This window comes from Endocarpon pusillum (genome assembly GCF_000464535.1).
Source record: "Endocarpon pusillum Z07020 unplaced genomic scaffold scaffold656, whole genome shotgun sequence".
Classification (NCBI taxonomy): Eukaryota; Fungi; Ascomycota; class Eurotiomycetes; order Verrucariales; family Verrucariaceae; genus Endocarpon; species Endocarpon pusillum.
In genome coordinates this window covers 12,000-35,966 of record NW_006916596.1, presented here as the reverse complement: position 1 = coordinate 35,966, position 23,967 = coordinate 12,000, and the positions used below count along the sequence as shown (strand labels likewise).

The following is a 23,967-nucleotide window of genomic DNA, read 5'->3' as shown; positions in this document are numbered from 1 at the left end:
TTGCTGTGCCGCCGCTTCCGGGCTCCGCAGCGTCACAGCGCCAGGCTACTGACTGGCTTCCTGCCTCTAACCGACCCTCCCTTTCCACCTTCGTGCTCTTATTCGACGCTCCCCCCTGCCGGTTGATCCAACTGTTGGCCTGGCTCTCGACGGCGATTCGATGCACAGCCCGCTCTACCAGACTTGGTGGCTGGCGGTTCATGTGACAGGCCCCCCATCGGCATCCTGCCCTTGGAATCTCACCTCTTCATCGACCCCTCGACCAACACCTCCCTTGCTTGAGGCACCGGCAACAGCATAGCGGCATCCCGCGTCAGCGGCCTGGCCCCCTCTTCCTCGATGATCGTGACGTGTCGACCCTCGGAGATCCTGTGTCGGCTGACATGACGCTGCGACTGGACCAATAGTGAAAATGCCGCAGTGCCGGCCACGTCACTCGAGAGGCGCAGCGGCGACAAAGCAGGTCTAGAACGTATCCGGTGAGACATGCAGGAGATGGGTGGCGCGCCACGTCACCCCGAGAATGCCTTCATGTCCAATTGGAAGCCGCTCGAATTGGAGTCTGCCTCGATGGCGGATTCGGATGAGGGCTGCATGAGATCCCCGGTCCAGCTGAGGATGCGATAGAGCCAATAGGAAAAACATCTCAACGGGGCCGCCTCGAGATCTGCCTTGCTCGTTTTCTCCAATTGTCGGAATCCAAGTTTCGAGCGGTCAGGAGCCTTGTACGGGCGCCTGATAGAGCCAATAAGTGAAATGCCTCGCGGGGGCTGTGTCGAGATCCACTTCACTGCTCTGACCTCGTTATCTTGGACGATGGCCTCAAACCCGGACGGTTTCTTAATTGGAAGTTTATGCAGGGCAAGCTAGCGCAATCATACTCCCGTAATCCAATCATCTTTACAGAGTCATAGCTCTAACCGGCTTTTCACACATAGTGGCGTTACAGGTGAATATCCGGTACCCTTGCAGTGTTGCTCTCAGGCGGTCACGAGGCGCGGGGCTGCCGGAATACGAAAAGCGTTTCGAGAGATCAGCCAGGTTTCGCTTCTCTATCATGCGATCTGTGACATCCGATTGTGTGTGACCAACTGCTCGGCGCTTCCAGGCGTGGTTACGCGTAGACGGGGGATTGGCTATAAGCTCACGAGAAAGGTCAGGAGTCGAAGGCATCGTGTGGAAGGTCGATCTGGAGTGAAGAAATGTTGCTTATGCCACCTTTGATAGTGGACCTACGCGGGTCCGAAGAGAAGGACAACCACGGCAGGAGGAGCTATGGAGGAGGAGCAGCTACGGCGTGATCACTAGGCCTGAGTAGGGAGCGATGACGAGCTGCCAGAGGCCAATCCCTGTCGCGATGCACGGAGAGTAATCAATACGATCCGCAAAACGTTTGAAAAAGGGAAGCGGAAGGTATGGATTACTCGTCCAGATCGAGACATTTTGCGGAAGTTCCTATTCTTATGAAATACCGAGGCTCGCAAATGCACAAACGTTTCTATCACCAGAGTGCGGAAGATTACGCTGCAGATGACAGGGAGGAGCTACTGAATTTCATGCGTAAAAAAGGCTATACGATGCCGATCGATGTATGGTTTTCTAACATCAAGGGGATACTGGAGCTCGAGATGGATCCGAAACGCGAGTGGATGGAGAAGTTGATGGATCGTGACGAACAATTCCCCTGCTTGTAGTGCGGTCGATAAGATGGCGTTAATTTTCACTACACTATCTTCGAGACGACGTAAGTTGCCCTGCTTGAATGGGTATGCAAGCTTCTGTGCCTGTATTCGAAGCTTCTGATTGAAACTATCAGAGTGTGACTGATCTTTCAACTGGTTCAGCCTATCGGATAATCGTTTCATCTCATCTTCGCACAACTGAAGGCACCTCTCAACCAGTATACGTTGGGATAGAAGGATGCTTCCGCAACCTACTCAGACGACCAGGTCGTTATCCCTGAGCGGGCGTGGGTTGACATGCAAAAGGACGATCAGGGTCCCTCAACTCAAGCAGCAGACCAGGAAAGCATAAGCATCAGCAGATTCGCCACTAGCCTCCTCCAACTCGACCTCACACAATCCCTCCCCATGTTATCCGACCGCCAACTACCGCCAAACACGCACAAACTGGCGTCGCAAACTCCTCTCCTTCCAAACCCTAACAAGCATGGAATCTGTCCAATTCGAACTCCATCGCAAATCCCTCGTTGACATCCGCAAACGCGATTCACAGCGAACTGAAATGAGCCTGATCACTCTGTCCTCCTAACCCATTTTGTGCATTCTGATTTTGTGTTGCGTTTGATTGATGTCGATCCTTCCGTGTTACTGTCGCTCGGCTCTTTGCAGAACTGCGAGAGTACGGGGATATCTAATACTTTCCGACGTTTGAAGGCCAGTTTCGACAACTTCTCCAATCGACCAACCATTGTGGAACATGGTCAATCCTCCTTGAACAGTCAGCGTTAGCGAGGGCTTGCTGTTATGGCTCACTCAATCTTGCCAGTGGAACCGTTCCATCACCCGATCACCATCGAAGAGATGTACAAGAAGGCAAAGAGGCGAACGCTGTTGTAATACCGCTCAAAGAGGAGCGCCACCTGCTAGCGCGCTGCAACGGCCGCCGCTGTAGTGGGCCGCCGAACCCGGACATGAGGCATGATCCCCTAAGCATACGTAGTATGTCGCTGACCCTCATTCCCTAGTCCCAACGAGACGTGCAAAGTGCGAGCACCGTCAGTTGTTGTGAGAATAGGGTATCACGATTCTTGTGGTCGTCGACACCCCTGCTGCACTAAAGGAATACGTAGTAGCTTCCAACCACTACCAGTCCCTTTCTTTTTGTGAAACAGCTAACAACATTTCGAGAGTTTCCAGCCTGTACATATTTTGTTTGTGTTTAGACTCTCTTATGAAGCTGTTAGGCGATATACGCTCTTTTTATTATTGCTAGCCACTCATGTAGCAGGTTTCCTGCTTCACGTATAGGTGAATGTCGGTATCGCGAAAACGACGCGCTTCCATCAGCTGCTTATCTATTGGAGCAGAAGGCTGGTCCCCTCCGACGAATGCATTCATTCCTTCAACTGTCCCTCCTAGACTCACTTTTCAGTTTTGCAGAACTCTGCTGCTTTTATGAATTTTTGATGCCCGCACAAGAGGTGTCCACACATACAAGAATGCCCAAACATGGACGGAGTCAAAGTGAGACAGTCGGATAGTGACGTATCTGCGAGTTCTTGCAACACGTCAACTCCTGATACCAAACATGCTCTTCAGTCAAATATTCTAAGTGCAATCAAGCAACGTCTTGCCGAGTTGGATGCTGCCGATGATATATTGGTCACCGGAAAGAAGAAGCTAAATGCTGAACGTGAGCTGGAGGATGCAAGCATCCGAAAGCGAAGAGAAAGAGAAGACGCGGAGTATCAGCAAAAGGAAGAGGCGCACGATCACGAGGAGGATGAACTTCGACGCAAACTCAAGAATCTCAAACGAGGGCTTCCCGTGGATGAGAAGATGACAGAAAACCATCATGCCAGCACGGTATCAGAATCCATGTATCCACCAGCGAAGAAGCATCAACCTAATCCTGCACCAATGCCGGCGTTGAATCCGCCGTCAAGACCCAACGCGATGCAGCCTTTGCAACCTACGCAGCAAGATAAACAGCCAAAACCTTCCTATTACGGTTGGAATGCATATGGGCCCGGCGAGACCTATGCACCGCAGAATCAAGCCCATCCACCACAGCATAATCAGTTACAACCATCTCCGTTGCCAAATGGCGGGCAGCCTTCATTTAATCCTCCTGCCCCACCTCCTGAATATGGTCCATCTCCTAAACAGACTACACCACTTTCTCACGCTCAGTCACCTCGTCAGCAAGCTCCGACGCCCGCACCACCGCCACCACCACCTCCACCATTAGGTTCATCAGACTATAATGTTCGCCCTCCTTCAGCCACATCAAGCTCTACTCTATCAACGCACCGCTTTTAGGCTCTCCATCCGTCAATCCACCTCCTAGACAGACCATAAGGACACCAATTCAACCAGCCTCGCAACCAAGACGTGGACATCAGTCGTCAGCCAAAGCTCAGGCTCTTGCACTTGAAGCGGTTGGATCTCACCCGCCGGTCAACAGTCCAACAGCTTCAACTTCAACCCTCAGTGGAAAGCCGAAGGCATTCATTACCCATTCATACTCCCGATCCGAAACCTTTGCTAATCGTTATCACTATTGTGAACGTACCGATGAACTTGATCGTGGTATTTGGACGTATTTTGGTCCTGGAGGAACGAAAGAGGCGCCAACCGTGGCTGGGAAGGAGATGTACCTACGATGTAACCATGACGACTGTATGAGGATTGACTGGAAGACTGTTCAGGGTCTAAAGAGTCATATTGTCAAGCACCATGGTATACCTAGAGGGACCATCGACAGTCTCGAGCTAGCGCTTGAGAAATATGGAGTTCCGGTCCAAGATATTGAAGATCATGAGAAGAAACATGGACTTGGTTTTGCTGGCACAATGGCTGAGAAAGGGACCCGTGGGAGTCCACGTGCCAGCAGACCCTCCAATGAGATAGTATTCGACGCGGGTGTGGACCATTCGCCAATTCATCCGGCGGTTAACAGTCCGACAAGGAAGCGTCGTCACACCTGTGCATATACCGATAATCTCGGCCGGGGAATTTGGACATATTTGGGTCCGGGGGTGCCGAACGAGGCTGCTCCTGTGGCTGGCAAGAAGAAAATGTATTTGAGGTGCAATTTTGATCATTGCATGAAGATTGGCCACAAGACTGTCACTGGTCTCAACAGTCATTTATGGAAGAAACATGATGCACCAGCTGTGCCAATGGCCGGTGGACTCAAGGCAATATTTAAAACATATGGAGTTGAGGTTTTACAGATTGAGAAGTACGAAAGAGAACATGGGCATGGCTCTGCTGGGACCACAACAGTATCTCCCAAAGCTGTCTCTGTACCTGCTGCTGGACCCAGGACAATCTTACCAAACAACCCACTCCCTGCTGATACACGCGTGGCTTCTTCTCCTCCAGCCGTATCTCTACACTTTAGTCCAAGTCAAGAGCATGGCATCGACACTACTGAGTGCTCTGAATCGGGGATAGCTTCTGATTCAGAATTCTCAACGCCGCCTACTTCAGAGGCGGGAGATGATGAGTGAATACTGCTAGTTGGTACCTCATTCTCCAGCAACTAAGTCCTTGGATGCAGAATAGCTCACAAGTGATTATGAGCAATGAAAGGGTGCTTGGGCTGATAGTGAAGTAGAAGCGCTTCTAAATACGTCGGGCTTCTATGAAGGCTTTGGCCTTTCCCGTCCTAAGACTGAGTATCATGTATGGAGCATGCCCTAGGAGCAAGCGAAGCTAAGCTACCGAACGTGACAGTGAGGCCCGCATCACATCCACAGCCTAAGGTAGAATGAGACTGGTTAGTTATGAGCTGCATAGTTACTGTGGCTTTCTCAAGCGCTTACATGGGTGCATGCTCTTCAGAACTCCGTGCCTATGAAGCTTTGACCACTTTTGTTGGCATCAAAAAACTGCAGTTCGCCAGGCATGCATGCAGCTTGTTAAGGACTCTTTCCACGCATCTTATCTCAGCATTTTATATACATTACTAATTCTGTGAAAGCTAAGCTACGTCATAACTTGGTTGGTGGCCAAGTTCCACTAAAGGCCAAGTCCCCCGGAGGCTCTGTGTTACACAAGATGCTGCAGCCAAGCACGCTAGTTAAAGCTTGGTAGCAGGATCAACTGGAACACAACGGGAGTTCAGATGTGCAAACATGCTATTGTGAGGGCATTGTGCAACGGATCTATTACGCATATGCTCTCATCTATGTTCCAGTTGGCATTGAACAGTATCATAACTGTTTTACCCCTTCTTCTTGCTCCTTGACGATAGTCTATATAACAGACTAGATGCTCCCTAGATAGCAAGAATAAGCAAGCAATTCAACACAATCAGTAAGACACTTCTACTCTATTGATTCTGACTATTCTTAGTTGATCTCTATCTACTTCCGTTTCCCCTTCTCATAAATTCTATGAATTCTAAGAATCTGAAGAGGTTTAATAAGTGCTTGGCATTGATTATTCAACGGACCGCAACCCTTCTGCAGAGTTAGTATGGCAAGCACATGCAAATCCCAGTATCCAGGGAAGCTGCATTTCCATATCAGTTGTTGGGACTTACTGCACTCGCTGAAATAGCCAATTCCGACGTGCAGGGAATTTTTGTTGAGTAGAATCTTGATACCTTGCCACAAATGCAGTTCCTACAAAGGTGCACTCGTCTTCCGTTGCCAGTGTGCATACATCTACGATTAACGGGAAGACAAGCACGTCAAGCATGATCGGAACTTCTCTACTTGAATACATCTTCATTCGAGCATGCATCATTGGCCTGCAAAGCGTTGCGCCCTTGAGTATCATTTATTGCTCAGCATGGGTTGTTTCTCAAGTGATGAACTCTCTAGTACCTATCGAGGCTCCCTTGCCGTTCAGGGTCTGGACCCTCGCTGAAGTCGTCTTCTATATCTTCGTCAATTTCATCTATCGACAGAAACTTCAATACGAAGCAGTGCACCCGGCAGCACCATCACGAAACGAAAGGAAGAAGCTGTTCGAACTCTGCAACAGCAATATCCCTGATCCAGAAGCATATTTCAAGAAGTGGTTCTTGGGTGCAACGACGGATGAAATCAAGAGAGACAACATCAAGGAATTCTTTCTATAGGCTTTTTTTAATAGGGATGGACCCTTAGGGGAGGATGATGATGAACTTGAAGAATATGTGGCTGCTACCGAGACTCTCCTAAGCAGGAAGATACTGGAAGACTATAGCAGTGCTATTTGCTTACGGCTTATAATTGATAGTGTAAATATGACTCATCGCAGTATACTGTGGTATGTTGTAAGTTCGCACGACTATTAATTTGCTCAGTTCCTGATGATGACAGTATATTAGATTCGTCAACTTCTTGACTTGCTTGCGCTTACATTTCTATGGCTTCGCATTTCGCAGAACTGCATTGCCTTACTTCTTCATGATCTTCCCAGTATGACCGTTTACACTTTTTATGACTAAACGTTCTCCCGCTAAACGACTTATATACTAGCATCGCCCGCATACATTACAGACCCGAAGACCAGTCGTGTTCGTCCATGGTATTAGGATTGGTCTCTATCCCTATGTTAACTTTCTAGTCTAGCTAGATTTCCATCTTAATACCAGGCGTAGCGCCTATGACCAGGTAGGAATTATCGCTATTGAGCTCATGCCGGTCAGCTTCCGTATAACACACTCAGCAATGACGAAGGACGAGATGTGTAACAAGATCCAAGTAATCCTCAAATACCATGAATTTGATAAGCCTGTCCTCGTCTCACATTCTTATAGAACTCTTATCAGTACCCAACTATTGAAATCGCCAAAATTGGCTAATCAGATTGGTCCTGTCGTGCTCATTGATCCCATCTCGATCTTGTTACATCTCCTAGACGTGGCTTACAATTTCACTCACCGTAAGCCACAACGAGCAAACGAACACCAGCTTTACTACTTCGGAAGCATGGACATGGGAGTTTCTCATAGCCTATCGCGATGCTTCTTCTGGTCAGAAAACGTTCTATGGAAACAAGATATCGGTGAGCGTGCTATCACTGTGAGTCTTGCAGAGCGGGATCTCATCGTGAATACCAAAGCCGTTAGGAATTATCTTGCGACCTATGATGAGGAGACAGCAGCACGCAAGGAAGGATCCGCAAGCGATACTACCAGCGGCGATATTCATATGGAAGTGATATCAGAAAATGGTGTAGGATCCACCACTTTGCATCCGAGATCGAATGGAAATGCCAACACTGATATCTCAGGGCCACCCTCCTCAAAGACTGTCGATAAGAATGTTTCTAACGGGCGCCTCCGCGTAGGGTGGCAGGATCGGAAATGGAGAGGAAAAGGCGTGGACCTCATCTGGTTTAGAACACTGGATCATGCTCAATTGTTTGATAAAGCGGAGACTAGGAAACCATTGGTGGAGGCTATTTACCAATACAGTTTTCAGTCGTACTGAGAGCTGTATATGGTGGCCTCGTTGCGTTGACATACTTAATACTACTTAATATTACTAAGTATTTAAGTTAAGATTGTCAATGAGTTAGTGTCAGACAAAAGCTAGTAAACGGTCCTCTGAGGGCCGCGGTCCTTTTGGTCCAACAGTTAGTCTTAGTACTAACGCAGCGGCCGCTGCATGCATTCAGTGACGCATTCCCAAAACTGGAGACTTTTAATAGCATTGCACACATTTCAGCTCTTCTGCAACCAAATCTCGTGTTATGATTGCCATGAATTTAGAACCCTTTTCCTACCGTCTACTTGCCTTTCCATTGCAACCATGTTATCAAGAATTACACTGCAGCAGATGGGCCATGCCGGACGATCTAGAAAGTTGTTTTCAAATATAGGATATGGATGGCACAAAAGCGATAACAGAAGTAAGTCGTGGCGTAACCTCTATGACTCTTGGTACCTTGTAGTTTAAAGCAAGTCCTCGAGCCCATTTTGGCCTTAAATTTGTCTCCAATAGAGCAGGGTCCGTTGACGAGGGCAAAACCAATGGGTCCTCCTCCGCGCCCTCCACGGCTTCCGCAGAATCTTGAGGTCCTCGTTCTTACTCGTCCGGAAGGGAAGCAAGACGCTTTGACGTCAAGTCTTTTGACAGCCATGCCCCTAAAGCGTGTACTTATCGTCAACACCGCACGCGGGCAATATCACAGACCCATCTTCATTGACTACCCAGAAAGGCTGGCCGAAGGGGGTTCACACGACAATGAACTTGCCATTGTAGCTAGGATTTATTTGACCATCGACGAAGAGCCACTCGACCAGTCGACGATGCTCCCGGAAGAGCTCGACTATGGACCATCAATCGCTGAGGCCAGAATGTGCCAGGGTTGGACAAGGGACAAGGCAATCAATGGACAATTGTGGGACTTTGCATAGCCATTGCTATCGAGATGAGGATGCTCGCTCAATGTCCAAGTATGTGTGCGAGGATCGGGTCATCAAGTACTACAGCCGGCAGCTTTCGCTTATCTTTGCTAGGCCAGCAGAATAGAATCTACCATGATCCAGTTTAGTAGCCTCTTTCCGAAAGCTCCAGTTCATGCCTGAGACAATATTCGATGAATGTACCTGCAATCAACTGCGCAAACACTACTCTGCTTTTCCTTCACCTGTACGAAATTGCTTGAAATAGTCTATGTTTAACGCTCTTTGGTGTCGCCAAACTGTTTCAGACTTGAGCAAATGTTCGGTCAGATCTTAGAACCATCCAGATGTGTGCTGCGTTAATTGAGTACAGCGGATCAAGCTCTCTCCATCTGAACAGATCCTCTTTGATACTGTTCGTGAACCGAAACCGCACACGGAGGTAGACTGGGCCACAATTACTGCCAAATGAACTCGCGGTATTTGGGGGGAGGTCAGTAATCTTTGTCTTCTGGTGAGACGAGCAAACTGATATGGTATCAGATCATGGATCGATTTGAGCGCACACGGCACTTTCCAGCTATTTCTGTACAGGAGGCGTTCCACTCTAACACCAGTGCGCCCGCGAGCAGCGGTTTGGGACTTCCAACCCGGTCGGTCAATCCAGAGCTTGACTCCACAAGAAAGCCAACCGATATGTCCTAAGTCTCCAAACTCCAATGACCAAGCGTCTGAAGTCTGATACTCTGGATGGGGAAGCAGAAGAAAAGGTCGAACCGGAGAGTACCATCTCACTTCACCATCTATCTATAGGGTAGATTATGAGACCTCGTTCCCGCCAGTCAGACTTTAACGTTCGTGAAGGGTAAACCAAACAACCAAACATTCGCATACTCCACAGTATAAGTCTTAATGAAATATTACGACCCTCCCTTGATCTTTTCACTATTAATTTTCCTTTTGTGATTATAATTTGTCTGGTTATACGGATTCCAGTCTGCCAAACTGTGTCCATGTTCGATAACCATGGCCAGGGCTCACATAGATGAAATAATGAGTCTTGGTTTCACATAATAGTGATTGTTTGGATTGATATCAAGTAATCGTACATTGAAGTGTGTTGCAAAGGGTAACATGTTCACCAGCTTCCAGCCCTTCTCTACTTGCAAGCTTTCCTTTGCTCAAAGGAAATTTACATACCACCTCCACCAAAGATAACTCCGAGAGCCGAGAATGTTGTCCAAATGATCCCTTGATCGATAAGCCTTGGCGGGCAGTATCTGTACTTGGGTAAGCTTTGTAGAATAGTCAGGAATATAGCCTAAGGGATCTCACGAGTCGTCCGCTAAGCGTACAAATCCAGCCCAGAATATCCAGCTAGCCAACCAAACGGAGGTGAGAGAAAAAATGAGAGCAGTGATGACCGAACCAGTGGCTACTTTAGAACCCGCCTTCCAGTTGAGCATGGGTGAGCTTGCATTGGTGTCTGTAGAATCGCCCTCTTCGGAAGCTTCCTTCGCGAAGCGCGTGGGCGAGCGAGCTTTGCTGATCAAGCCAAAAGCTGAGAACCAAGCGAAGGTGCCCACGATGAGGTAGTAGAGCGCGCCTGAATACATCATACGTGCGCCTGAAGGCAACGAGCGATATAGATCGGTGTGGACGAGATAAAAGCCTCGACTAGCAGCGAAATGTGCTGTACGACCCATGATATATAATGCGATCAATTGTAGTATGAGCTCAGCGACGAACTGTGACATGAACGATGGCCACCATGGAAAATCTCTTGTCCCAGACTTCTTCCTAGACTTGACAGCGAACAGACCCAGGGTTATCCAGGAAAGTCGTGGCCGAGCAGCAAAGAAGAGTACAAGCTCCCAAATGGCAAAGTCGGCCCGGAAACCTGCCGTCCTCTTAATCAGAAGTGCTATGACTGCGTTGGCAGCGAGCTGTAGACCAAGAGGGACAATCCACATGTATCGCCATGCTTTCGACCCGGAGTCTCCCCCACACATCTTGCAGCTTATCCGGCTGATAACTGATTGATGGCCGAATATGATAGCGAGGGCACTGGCCACAGCGTTGACAGCGGCAAAGGTCGCTAAGATCGAGGAGGCGGATGGACAAGGCTGCAGTGAAGGATCGGTAGAAGTGATTGTCCAACTCCATGGTAAGAACGAAGTCATAGTAGGCGTCGGCGTTATAGCTTCCAAAAATTGGCGACCAAGTCGAAACTGTGTAAGCTTGAGACGCCTGATAAATATTGCAAGCCAGGGAGAAAATTGTAGTGAAGCGGTCGAAATATACAACAATATGTATATCACTTACCTCTTCGGAGTTCTGGCAATGCGACTACCTTCATCTCAATTATACCCCGCTCTAACTCTTGAACGAAAGAATAGTCAGGGGAATTCTACGTGAGACCAGTCAAGAGATTGACGCTGCCAAGTCAGAGATCAATAGTCTTTGTCCTCGCGCTCAAGATATGCATATCGGTCAGATGTGGTATCCAGCTCTGGTGGGCTGAGAGTGGTTCTGGATGTCCCATTTCTGTCTGGTCGCTCGTCAATTGTGAACTGCCTAAACAGTAAACGAGGTATAAATAGATAGCTATGGCATAAACCACCAAGCTATACAGTTTTGCGAGCAGAATTCAGGGGTTGATGCTCAAAATGGACCACTCTCCGTCCAATGAGCAGCAAGTTTCGATATTCTGACCGAATTTTGGCCCTCCGGCCTGTGATTTGACGCCCGTGGCTTACTCACAAGCCAAGCCTGCTGTGACAATGAATTGTGGCCCTCTGGCCCCCAAATTACGTCTTTTGGGAAGCACTTGAGCCAAGTCTCCATTCTTCTTCCAGCGTAGTCGTGTGTCAGTTTCAATAAACTCTCCTGTGGCGGCCACCACATTGAATTTTTAGTTACCCAGGAAATGACAAAACACAATCATCGGTATGGCGGAGGACGCTATTTGCCTCAAGCGGAAGGGCGGCTCGTGCAAGTCTCCGCGCCATGCTTGCAGCTCTAACTATCCAATCACACTTGCCGGTCGAGGTTCAGACCCCTTTCAACTGAGCATTAGTTACAGCCAATTGTCAAGGCGTTAGCCTGTTCATTAGGCTCTACTATGGGGTTAAGCCTACCAGTACGTACAAACAACCACGAACAACCGCGGCATCTCACGTCTTCCAAGTTGATAGCTTGTGCCCATATGACCGAGTGATGGGCACTTTCGTCGACGTTCAAGCTTTGATGTAAAGCGAGGACAAGGAGAAGCTTCTTCCCGCTGTCTCCGTCACGCGCCCTTTAAACTTCCTCGCAATTGAACAACCTCCTGCACGACCAGCTCCCAGAATAGCTTCTCCACCCCTCCCGTTCCGTCAGCGCAAGCCCCAGACAATCTACCACCCGCACAACGCCCACGAAATCTACCATGTTACCTTCCTCCTTCACCAACGTCTTGTCTTATATCTAGTCCCCTCATCCTCGATCTCGTCAAATACTGGATCCAAACTTCCTGTGATCGACATGATCCCCAATCGTATACCCGGTACCAGGCCGGCAAGCCCTACCTCGACATCGAAATAATCAACGCGACTGTCCTACGCAAGGTCGAATTTACCGTAACGAGCCATGATCAAAGTTGGAATTCCTACCCGCAATCTCACGGGACGCATGAAGGGAGATATACCTGGTTTGAGGCAGAGATAGTACATCCGGTGGGTACTAAGGATCAGGTAGCTGGTTGTACTAAGAGGAGATGGTACATGAATGTGCATACTGAGCGTACAGAAAAGATTCATACCGCGACGTAGAGATGGAATGCAGAGGATGAAGAAGAGAGGAAGACTAAGAGTGCTAGGACCGGGAAGTTTGATCTCGGTGATACCGTAGGCTATGTATCCCGGGTAGAGGAATTTTGTTATCAGTGTTAGCATGGATCTCTATGCTTCGGCTGTAAGAAGGATGTGATGTCGCTTGCGCAGGCTATGGGACAGGCAAAGGAAAACATCTGCGAAGTAGATAATTTCAAGTAGGCTTCCGTACATTTTCATGAGCTTGACCATAACGGTTCATCGCTAATTAATTGACATAGCGCCACAGATGCGTTAACCCAAAGGATACTTGGGGGCGTCCTCCACTCCTCTAGCTGGTGAAAAAGAAAAGATCAATCCTTTGATTCAACAGGATATATCCTCCTCCTGTCAACGTAACCCCAATCCGTGCACAGGGCTGTACCACTATTTTCCTGATAGATCTTCATTATCGTTTCGTTACGTATTATTATGAGCCTCTGTATAAAACTGCTTGAAGAAGCCCTTCACGGCCCATGATAGGCTGCTACATGGTCCGAGTTGAAATACTTCCATATTAGTTATGTAATAGTATTGAAAAGGGCTTGGCGTAATTAGCCCACAATGATTTTGACAGTCTCTTTTAACATCTTTTCGCTCGCAACAGAGCTTGACGGGGCCTCTTGTTGTGGTGCTGTGACACAGGCTTGATGTGGCTGGGTCTCTTTTTCGCGAGCGATTACGAGTACTAAGTTGGCTGGTCAGCGGACTTGGCTGTGTCCGCTGCTGCTCGCCTCAGAGCACTGCCCCATAGGCTGTGCTTGGGTTCTCGGCTCCTCGCCCTGTTATCATTATGCTGTTGCCATCACCTTCCTGAACATGACCAAGGTACTACATATGAATTTATCAGGCGGCTTGTTGTTTTCAATTGTTGCTTTGCTATATCGCTTACGCAAGTACGGTGCATGGAAGGCGACAGGCTGTGCGACAGATGCAAGGGCATCAACCTGGAGCAGATCTTCAACTACTCAGGACCGATAACTAGCAAGGGCAAACGGATATTATCTCTCGGGAAAATTGCACCAGAATTGAAGAAACAAAGCTGTCAGTTATGCCGCCTGTTTGCAGCCGTCCGTACTGGCGAGAGCGGCCAGGCTCACGAGACATAAGCAGCGTATCACAAAAGCTCGTGCATCCGAGAAGCCTTCTATTTTCCTTGCAGTGACAAGATCGGATCTCGGAAAAAGCCAGAGCCATAACAGCGTACCGAGCGCTATGATCTTACCGCAAACTCTGCCCACAGCTAACACTTCAGAACCATGGTCTTTACTAGGCCATCACGTCTTGCCTACACAACCAGCCTACATCCAGCTCAGGCGTTGGATAGACCATTGCAAAACCATCATTTGAAGAGCTGTGGAAAAGGGGACCTCCCCGCAGACCTTCACTTGAAGGTCATGGACTGTGTCAATGGGAGCATCGTTACGCTCGAACCCCAGATGGAGTACGTTGCCCTCAGCTACGTTTGGGGGAATCGGGATGGGCAACAGCGCGTGAGCCGAAGGGATGTATCGCCTCGGGAACCAAGCGAATACCCAAAGCTCATACAGGATGCCAGGACTATCGTCCGCGAGCTGAGATTTCGGTACCTCTGGGTCGATAAGTACTGCATCAATCAGGAAGACGCCAATGAGCTGCATGGTCTGTTTGGGCGAATGCACCAAATATACGAGGGAGCAGCGGTAACTGTGGCAGCTGCAGGGTCGGACGATGCAGAGTCTGGTATACCGGGAGTCAGCGATGTCCCAAGGCGGCCCCAACCACGCGCATATATATCTGGCAAGTGGTACGTGTCCACCCTCTCGGATGTCGGCAGCGCATTGAGCTCCTCTCGTTGGAAGACCCGTGGCTGGACATATCAGGAATTTGTGCTCTCGCGGAGGTGCTTACTCTTTACCAAGTCTCAAGTCTACTTTGTTTGCCGCGCTGGAACCCAGTGCGAAGCGGTGGGTGGTTCACTAGGGATCGTGCATGCCAAAGAGACAGACAGGGGAGCGATAAGCTCTGTTTTTCTGGGAAGAACACGTGAGCCTCCGAAGTGGAATTTCCTTGGAGAACGATTACCTAAACCTAATACCGAATTCTGGTCTCGGGTAGAGCAGTACACAGCTCGCCAACTAACATATCCCTCGGACGCGCTGAATGCATTTCGTGGAATCTTGGCTAGAGCAGCCTATTTCAGTTACTGGGGTGTACCCATAATGATCAAGCCATGCGAGAGTGAATATGCAGCAAGTTCTGACTTGAACGCTGGTTTCGCATTTGGTCTGGCCTGGCATGGTGCAATGGATAAGACTTGGTGGGATGGACGGCACGACGGAGTTGATGAGCAGGAGCCTGGAAGCGCCACGGGCTCCTATTCAAGGTGTCGCGACTTTCCTAGCTGGTCGTGGGCAGGTTGGAAAGGAGCTCGAGTCCTGATGCAGGAATACATCGCTTGGGACAGAGAACTGGCAAGTTTTAACGACTTTGCTAAGTTCTGGACAGAGGATGGAGCAGGAGATCTGTCCACTCTTCTCAAGGTAGCCCCAACCAAGTGTCTACACGAGAGTTCCCATGTCATTCAGCTCGAAAACACTGTTGTGCGCCTTCGCATCACCTGGAATGGGACTCGCTACTCAGTTTGGCATCCTGACAAATGGCACACCGAACCCTTCCTCCGGCCGGCCGCTACCATCTGCCAGGGATATTGGGCAGAGCGACCAGCGTCCCCCTGGCCAGCTGGTATCGAATTTGAGGCCATTCTGCTGTATCATTACACTCGTTTCATTGGTTCATGCACTTTGTTACTGATCGAGCAACATGAGACGGCTTACGAACGGGTTGGGCTGGCTTGGATGGACTCGGATAGCTTTGCAACTCTTCCGGCTACTAAGCGACGCATACGCCTGGGATGATATTGTCGTTTGCTTTAAGGAAATATCTCGCAGGCCTATTATAGAGCTACGAAGCTGATGCAGATGGTCTTGTGCATCAGACAGATCAGCAAGTCCATGGTCTAGCATCCTTACGCAACCTGAATGTTCAAGCCACAGATATCATCCTGAACCTTCGAATGCAGTGGGGTCCCTCTCTTCAACAATCACATATCCATCTTCTGGTTCTTGGATAGGTCACAACAGTAGAGCCTTGTGCTCAATACCTTTTTTCTTGTAATTCAACAGCTTGATGCCCGATATCCAGCTCCGTTTCTCTCATATATGGTATTGTTATAGCTTTGGTCTCCTCTGTTCTGGCCCTCTACCCATTCCCCCTTGACACCAATTCTCTTTCGTCCCTCTCTCAATTGTACCCACCAATCCTCACTCACCAATCCTTGTTCTCCTTCTGTCTTGTCTCTCCCCCCCCCTTTCCCCAACACCTCACGGACAAACTTACTTCAACCGTCGACCAGCCTCTCCCATGGGCATCTGCCGGTTCCTCGCTCTACTGGAGTCAGTGGAGGTCTGTACCTACAGATTGATGAACACATCGATCTGTGTTTCCCTGCATGAGCTGAGCTGGGAGGGGGAAGATCCGCGCGGTATGGATAAATATGGGGTTTAACTTGGCGTGGAGACTGTAGTCCAGCGCTGTGTTCAAGAAAGATTACTCTTATTAGATGGATGACGTGGTTAAAGGACTGAGGTTCATCGTTTGAACTAAAAGACAATCTGGATGTATCCATTAAATGCTTCTTTTGGGGGAGGGTTGTGGATGATAGTACCAAGTTTGTACTGGGAGAACTTCGGCCAATGAAAGAACGCGTGGTCCGGAAATGGAAGTTTTAGTCTTCACGGCCTACTTACCTGACTGAGAGAGGAAACCACCGTGCATGTTTATAGCATACGCCAGGATCATGCTGGACCAGGAGCCGAGGACAGGTGAGAGGACAGAGACCAAGATCTCAGAAGACGATGCTATGTTTGATGAAGGGAAGGGTGTGATGAGTGCCAACTTTCGATCAGATATGTGGGCGCCAATCAAAACGTTCTAAGACACCCTCACGACACGGCCCAAATGTACGAACGAGGCGCTATAGGGTCGCCAGGGCCGGGTTGGGATCGCTTAGGTTCAGTATCTAGTTGTATTTTTCGAGCTCGAAATGTCTAGCTAGCTCCAACCCTTCATTTCAAGCCGGATACCAGCTTAGATCTCGCTTAGAGGAAATTCGATGCTGTGACGAGAAGCTAGACACCTTTCTTTCGATTTACTTCTCGGTTATACCCATTTCACAGCACCTAAACGATATTGTAGCAGATCACGAAGCTCCTGTCCTGTTGTAGTTGCCTCCTCCAGTAGACTGACTGCTGAGATGAAGAATATCCGACAGGAGCCCGCCAAGTTCGTCCATTCTTGACTTCGAGGTCCTTTCACTTAACAGCCTGTAGGTGGCGGCCAATCCAAGTTTGAGAGATGGAGGATCATTATCATCTAACTTGTCCAGTCTCATTAGGACAGTATCCAGTGGCGTTTTCTTTAAACTGTTTTCGGCAGCCGGATCAGCACCTGCATCGAGGAGGAGCTGGACAACGCTGTGCGCACCAGCATAAGCTGCCTTGTGGAGGATGGAATTGCAAGGGTAGCACGATTCGGCAGATTTCGCGTCTGCCCTGGCTTTTAAAAGGTTCTCTACCATACCGCACATGCGCTCTTTAGACAACTCAGAAGGGTCCCAACCATCTAGGAGACTGTACAATGGCGTCATGCCGTTAGATTTAGGGATGCTTGCATCAGCACCACCGCGTACCAATGCATCGATGGCGATCTCGGTTCGCCGAGTCGCAGCAATGAATAGGGCTGTGCGCCCATAGCTGTCTCTAGCATTAACATTAACGCCTAAATCGATGAATAATTCAAAGAGTTCTAGCTGCGATAATGGATGTTGCGTTGCGAAATGCAAGACGGTCGCCCGCCCGTCTCCTCTGAGGTGAACATCAGCTCCCTGTTGCAGGAGGAATTTGACCTTGTTCTGGTCCGGTATGGCTTCGTTAAGTGGCGTGTGACAATACTCCACCCAGTTTATTTGTAAACCTGTAACTCGTCTGACGTTTACATCTATGCCGACGCGAATCGCGGCTTCAATAACAGAAAGCGGTCCTTTTGATGCCGCTATGTGCAGAATCGAGTTGCCATAGCCGCTGTCACCACCATTGGAGTAAGCAAATGGATTTCCGCCGTTCTGAAGGAGAAGTTGGAAAGCTATGTGTGACGTAGCGGAAGCATGGTGGAGCGCCGTCCACGTGCGCAAATCGATTCTCCTTAGCGAACAAGCAGAGGGCTTCCCTCTTTGCAGTAGCCATCGACATAATTGCTGGTGCCCGGCAGAAGCAGCGGCGCAGAAAAAAACGTATTCCTTCTCAAGCCATTCAGATTTGCTGAATTGATCAATCGCGAAAAAGAGAGGCGTACTATCGGCCTTCCTATTAGTTGACTCGACATGATCAAAGGTTGATGTGGCTTCTGAAGCACCACGGAGAAGATCGAGTTCGCGACTTTTCGGATTGCTTGCTTCTGGTGGCCAAAGCGCGGATAAGAATTCTTCAGAATCGCTATGCGCAAAACGCAGCTCTTTGGTCAGAGTCTGGTGTAGGGCACGTTTCATCTTCCATGTGCATATGTTCTCCAGCACTTTGGTATTAGGAGCCTCAAGTTCTTCTTCAGTGAGTTCAACGTTGCTATCATCGCTCCAGATCCGCGCACCTGCCTCTTGGAGAAGGCAGAAGCTGTCCGAAAGATTTTCTTCTGCGGCAAGCGCCAGAGCCTTGTTTGGACAACCACCTTGGCCTTTCACATCCGCCCCACAATGGACGAGATTTGCTACCACCTCCTCATCCCTTGACTTCAATGCTAGAAAGAGGGTTGTATTTCCCTTGTCGTCGGCACTGTCTTTATCGATACCCTCCTCTAGTAGGAGCTGGATCGTCTGTTTCTGAGATCCTCTTACAGCCCAATGCAATGCTGAGGATCCTTCTGAATCCCTTACCGAATGTGAAATTCCTTGACGAAGAAGAGTTCTTATGACCTCAGCCAAGCCAAGGTAGGCGGCAATGTGGAGGCCAGAGACAGATGAGGGCGAATTCTGAAATGATGACCAGTATTTCGAATCAAGGCGCATTGCTTCCTCAGGCTGTATCAAGAATTGTGTAAGTGCGGCCACTTTATTTGACTGCTTCAAGAGAGTCAGCACCAGGCCGACGAGCTCTGGATCTTGACTTTTAGTGAAGTGCATTGCCCAATGATGCGCAGCGTACCACATGAATGGATACTGTTTGAGTCGATACCAGACCTCGTACCCTGTCTGACAGACGCCTGTGGCAAAGTCTTCAAAAGTTAAGTATGTTAGGCAGTCCTGCGCGATTCTGGAATGAGCTCTTCTCACTTCTTCGTCCGGGAGTTGCTGGAAGAAATCTTTCGCCGAAGCGTGGACGAGTTCCAAACCCCGTGGGTCTTGTCCCTCTGGAAGCTGCAAGCCTTCTAGCTTGTTACCCAATACGACCAAACCCGCGCATGTTTCCACAGCGAGGTCCGGATTAATGTAGCCGTCCTTGTTGAGACACGTGTCACCTTTTTCCACAGCCAGAGCTTGCTCGATCTCTGGTATGGTCAGTTTCCTGGTAGTATAAGCTACCCAGGACCATACTCGGCACGCAAGGTTACGATCAATGTCCCCCTGAGTCTCAATCCGCTTCAGCGTCTCCTGAAAATAATCATTGCATCCACTTGGCAAAGAGTGAAGTGCTGAGTAGACAGCACGAGCAGTTCGCGTCTTTACTATCTCGTCCATGTGCATCTTGGCTAAAAAGAACCTATGTACTCGCAATCAGTTTTTTTATGATCCGTGGTACAGTCCACAGCTTATGAAATGCGCTCTGATGCTCGTGATGTGAGCATAAATGCCAATCAAGACATTCTGCTTGTTGGCCGCTTGGGAAGGTTCAGGGAAGGGGGGGGAATATGGAGACTTACATTCCATCCGACTTTTCAATCACGGTGGTCTTTATTTCTTCGGCGAGCTTTGGGGAGTGGTTGACGACCATGACAAAGCGGCCACTGTCTGATATGCGTCGTGCGATGTATGTCCGCAAATCTTCGTTCGTTGCCTGAATTGGCAGAATATGGGCAAGTGGAAAGCTTGAAGAAATATCTGCTCCAAGGCGAGATGTAATCAAGATATTGACATTGAGCTCAGTTTGAAGCTTCATCAATTTTCCCAGAAGAGTTCTCCTTGGGTTTGCCCTGCTCCATTTCATTTTGTGTATCAATCTGATCTGTACACTCGTCCAGGGCATCCACCATGAGAAAGGTCTTTGAATTTTTGCGACACTCGGAATCTAGCAGCCTGAGAGCTTCTTCAGCCCTAAGGCCGCCACGTGTTTGTTGACATATGGCTTTGGCATCATCAGATAAGGTGCCACGTTTAAGAACTAATTGCTTCCAGAATGCAAGAAGGAAGCGAGCGGATGTTTGCAAGGTCTGCGCATCCTTGTAGTCGCAATAGATCCAAGCAATTCCGACATGTGGATCCGTTTCATAAGCTTGGGAAAGTTGGTTAGCGGCAGTAGACCTGTCTTGAATTAACGGAACTCTGGCACGACATCCTTCATTACGGGGAAAGTACATCATTACGCTCTTGCCAGCACCAGCTGCATGGCCAGTCAGTTCGTGTATGTAGAGTATCCTAGATGAGAGGTTTCAGATGCTGCACGTTGCAGATGACTTACGGATTCCAGGACACCAAAGAGTGCTCTGGGAGGCACTGGCCCACGTAGTGAAGATGGGAGACTCCAAGAACCAATTGCCGGTGCCCTCAGTGCGTTTACTTAGCAGCTCATCGTGCTTGTCGGAAAACGTGAGGGGCGAAATCGTGTCAATAAGCTCGAGGGCCTCCTTCGAGACTACTTGGTATGAGTAGTACCCTAGATATTATGTAGAGAAGTGACTAACGGCATTGGTCTGGTGGAAGAGATAGTTGTTAGCTAGCGTTCAATGAAGCGTGATATCAAACGGCAGAAATTTCTGGCCTCATTGATGAAATCATGTCGGCAAAGTGGCACATGGTGCGGCAAATTTCGAGGACGAACGATGGTGGGACAGCTTGTTAACTCAAGGCTAATGACTTTGATGTCCTTGATAAGGGCTAAGTAATACCTTGAGAAATTCGCACAATAGTATCAACGCATTCGCCTAAGTCTGTTTCCGAGTTGCCCCTGCTAAGGTACTTCTGAGTTGCACTGGCCACCCGTGGTATCTCCTGCCACTCCTCCAAACCTATTCCACCCATCCCCGGAACATTGAATCGGAAGTACTGCTTGCTCCTGACCATTTCTTTATGGCTGTTATAGAATAACTCGTGAACCTCTTCGGTCTCATTAGCAATGTCTTTCAGTCGCTTTGCAATACTTATTAGGTTGCCTTGAAACGGGAGATCTGGAGGAACGCCCGTTCCCACACTGAGGAGTAGCACTTCCCGGTTCGGCCAGAGTTTCGCCGTCTCTTTTGCCACCAGGTTCACCGGATTGTTATGTCTGATGCCACCATCGACAAATTTCTGGCCAAACGGTCCAATAGTGCAAGGAGCGAAAAAGGTTGTCGCCGCTGAGGTCGCACGGCAGGCTTCCCAGATTTTGCACTCTTCAGACAATCGGTCATCTTTGCCAGGCAGCTTGTAAGACCGGATGCATTCGGCCGATGTGTTCTCTTCGTGGACAGCACAGACGAATCTTCTGACATTAGACTTGATGCTCAAAGACATTCCTTGACCTACCGAGCTCTATGATAAAGACATTCTTGCGCAACTGGGGCGAGACTTACACCTTGCAATCCTCATTTGCCTGACTCAACAGGGTTTCATCATTTTGAAGTTTTTCGGCGATGACTTTCTTGATCTCATCTTCCAGAATCTTCGAGTCGAATTTCTCGTTCGCCCTGAGAAAATCCACTGCTCGCCAGCCGTTGTATTTCCCTCTTTTTGGGGTAAAAACCGCTTCGGAGAGCGACTTATAGGTGTCTTGACATTCGCGAATGGTCATGCGAAGACAACCTAGCATGATGGCGATAATGCTATGCCGCAAGATGTCGGTCAGCCTTGGAGTCAAACAAATTTTGGATTGATCAGGGGCAAGGTACCCTCCGGTACTGGTGCCTCCAATGATGTCGAATGCCTGCCAGGGCTGCAACTCCTGGCCCAGCGGACGTCCAATGTTGATACCAGCCATAATGTCGGCAAGTATCAGGAGGGCAGAAAGACCTCTGATGCCGCCACCATCTGCGAGATTTTACTAAACAGCTTGAACCATCTAAAACTGGAGAAGACACACCGAGAGACAGAGCGCGGACTGGTCGTGTGAGGTTGTTCATGCTGGGCTCCTAATTCCCAATTGGTTCATGTAAAGCAAATGAATCCGAATTGGAAACCTTCGATCATGCTGATTGCAATTGTCCGTAGTTGGAGGACCGCCTTTGATGGCAGCCTGCGCTTTCTCCATCACTCAGCCTCAGGACAGCCCTCTTTCTGCGCTAACAGGCACCGGCATCGATGGCTTGCCCTACTTGCATTATAAGCGTATCAGGCCTTACCAGTTGGAAATCACAGCAGACTCGTACAATAGATGTTAAACTGTTTGAGTGACGTTTGACCTATGCGTTTTATATGCGTTTTACATGCGTTCTGTTACAGATTTGATACGCGTTTCGCCTGAGTTTCGCACAAGTTTTGGATGTATTCGTACGTATAAATACGCGCTCTGCGCACTCATTTAGATAGAACAACTTGCTATTTCAACTCACTTCCACAGAGCAATAGCAACGTTCAACAATAGACTAGTTGAAAATCCTCCATGGTATTTCTTCAGCCGAAGCTTCACGGTCAGGAAACTTATGAACTGTAATAATTGGTGAAGGAATCAGCACTTGACACTTTGAACGCGTCAAAAAGAAATTGTCGAACTTGCCGACTAATCAGGAGAATAGTGTGCAAATAGCAAGTTGTTCTATCTAAATGAGTGTACAGAGCGCGTATTTATACGTACGAATACATGCAAAACTTGTGCGAAACTCATGCGAAACTCGTATCAAATCTGTAACAAAACGCATGCAAAACGCATGTAAAACGCGTAGGTCAAACGTCACTCAAACAGCTCAACAACTTCGTTAGGCCCGATACGGACAATCGGGCCTAGAAGAGTGATATGATCAAGATTAACAACGTGAATTAATGCATTCTACAGACGTACTCTTTCTAATGAAGCACATAACAGCCTTAACAAAATACAAACTTAGTGTCCACATATCTTTATTATTTTTGTCTTTATTTTTATCTCTTAATTAATATTCTTTTTTTAGTTCTTTATTTCTTAATTTTTTATTTCTTAATTACTTATTATCTGGTTTCTTGTTGTTCTGTTTTTGTCTTTCTTGTTTGTTTTATTCTGATTCTTTACTTATTCATATGTCTTAATAACTTGTTCTTCTTATTTAGTTCTTTATTACTAATATAATCTTATTAGTTAAAAGTAATTCTTTATTAGAATATTAATTAAGTAATTATGTTACAGTACCAACCGCACCACCAGGTTACGGGCCCGAGAGCGGGGCTGCATGGACCCTGAAGTGCACCCACAGTCGGCACAACCCGACGTAGTGATCAGAGGTGATCAGGATGAGCACTCATGAGCAGTGATCAGAGGTGATCAGGATGAGCACCCATGAGCACGAATTTCCTAACCTATATAAGCACGCTCCTTTCCCAGTTAGTTTTATAGTCTTTGTAGTCAACTCATGTTATCAGCTCATACCTAAGTTGAAGACATTCCTATACTGTATACTTTGCCCCCTGCTCTACCAACCAAACCTACCTGAACCCATCCTAGTCTTGATTCGTCTTGACTAGTATGCGCTCCTAACAAATTAAATATCTAAATAAGAATATTAAAATATAATCAAATATATATAGTAATGTATATAGTTAATTAGGTACATCTATTTATTTAGTCTAGTCTTAAAAGAACTAATATACTTTATTTTTTATATTATAATACAAGAAATATTTGTATATTAGTAAATTATGTATATTTAGTTATATAGTATAGTTAAATCTCTT

General features: G+C 48.1%; 9 protein-coding genes across 9 annotated transcripts; 5 read left to right on the top strand and 4 right to left on the bottom strand.

Moving 5' to 3' along the window:
* Positions 1-239: 239 nt before the first annotated feature.
* On the bottom strand, positions 240-1,173 carry EPUS_08385 (uncharacterized protein; the record flags this gene model as incomplete). Its single annotated transcript, XM_007807117.1, has 3 exons — positions 240-465; positions 517-866; positions 922-1,173. The coding sequence occupies 3 exons, from the start codon at positions 1,171-1,173 to the stop codon at positions 240-242; spliced, it is 828 nt and encodes a 275-aa protein (XP_007805308.1).
* A 2,018-nt stretch (positions 1,174-3,191) lies between these two features.
* Positions 3,192-5,200, top strand: EPUS_08384 (uncharacterized protein; the record flags this gene model as incomplete). Its single annotated transcript, XM_007807116.1, has 2 exons — positions 3,192-3,933; positions 4,005-5,200. 2 exons carry the CDS (start codon positions 3,192-3,194, stop codon positions 5,198-5,200), a joined length of 1,938 nt encoding a protein of 645 aa, XP_007805307.1.
* Positions 5,201-6,393: 1,193 nt separating this feature from the next.
* EPUS_08383 (uncharacterized protein) lies at positions 6,394-6,780 on the top strand (the record flags this gene model as incomplete). Its single annotated transcript, XM_007807115.1, has 1 exon — positions 6,394-6,780. One exon carries the CDS (start codon positions 6,394-6,396, stop codon positions 6,778-6,780), a length of 387 nt encoding a protein of 128 aa, XP_007805306.1.
* A 574-nt stretch (positions 6,781-7,354) lies between these two features.
* EPUS_08382 (uncharacterized protein) lies at positions 7,355-8,119 on the top strand (the record flags this gene model as incomplete). Its single annotated transcript, XM_007807114.1, has 1 exon — positions 7,355-8,119. The coding sequence occupies one exon, from the start codon at positions 7,355-7,357 to the stop codon at positions 8,117-8,119; it is 765 nt and encodes a 254-aa protein (XP_007805305.1).
* Positions 8,120-8,661: 542 nt separating this feature from the next.
* Positions 8,662-9,048, top strand: EPUS_08381 (uncharacterized protein; the record flags this gene model as incomplete). Its single annotated transcript, XM_007807113.1, has 1 exon — positions 8,662-9,048. One exon carries the CDS (start codon positions 8,662-8,664, stop codon positions 9,046-9,048), a length of 387 nt encoding a protein of 128 aa, XP_007805304.1.
* Positions 9,049-10,367: 1,319 nt separating this feature from the next.
* Positions 10,368-11,219, bottom strand: EPUS_08380 (uncharacterized protein; the record flags this gene model as incomplete). The annotated part of the gene is made up of 1 exon (XM_007807112.1): positions 10,368-11,219. One exon carries the CDS (start codon positions 11,217-11,219, stop codon positions 10,368-10,370), a length of 852 nt encoding a protein of 283 aa, XP_007805303.1.
* A 2,927-nt stretch (positions 11,220-14,146) lies between these two features.
* Positions 14,147-15,784, top strand: EPUS_08379 (uncharacterized protein; the record flags this gene model as incomplete). Its single annotated transcript, XM_007807111.1, has 1 exon — positions 14,147-15,784. The coding sequence occupies one exon, from the start codon at positions 14,147-14,149 to the stop codon at positions 15,782-15,784; it is 1,638 nt and encodes a 545-aa protein (XP_007805302.1).
* Positions 15,785-17,127: 1,343 nt separating this feature from the next.
* Positions 17,128-19,906, bottom strand: EPUS_08378 (uncharacterized protein; the record flags this gene model as incomplete). The annotated part of the gene is made up of 2 exons (XM_007807110.1): positions 17,128-19,675; positions 19,836-19,906. The coding sequence occupies 2 exons, from the start codon at positions 19,904-19,906 to the stop codon at positions 17,128-17,130; spliced, it is 2,619 nt and encodes an 872-aa protein (XP_007805301.1).
* Positions 19,907-20,054: 148 nt separating this feature from the next.
* On the bottom strand, positions 20,055-22,084 carry EPUS_08377 (uncharacterized protein; the record flags this gene model as incomplete). Its single annotated transcript, XM_007807109.1, has 4 exons — positions 20,055-20,512; positions 20,591-20,764; positions 21,018-21,589; positions 21,681-22,084. 4 exons carry the CDS (start codon positions 22,082-22,084, stop codon positions 20,055-20,057), a joined length of 1,608 nt encoding a protein of 535 aa, XP_007805300.1.
* Positions 22,085-23,967: the final 1,883 nt, after the last annotated feature.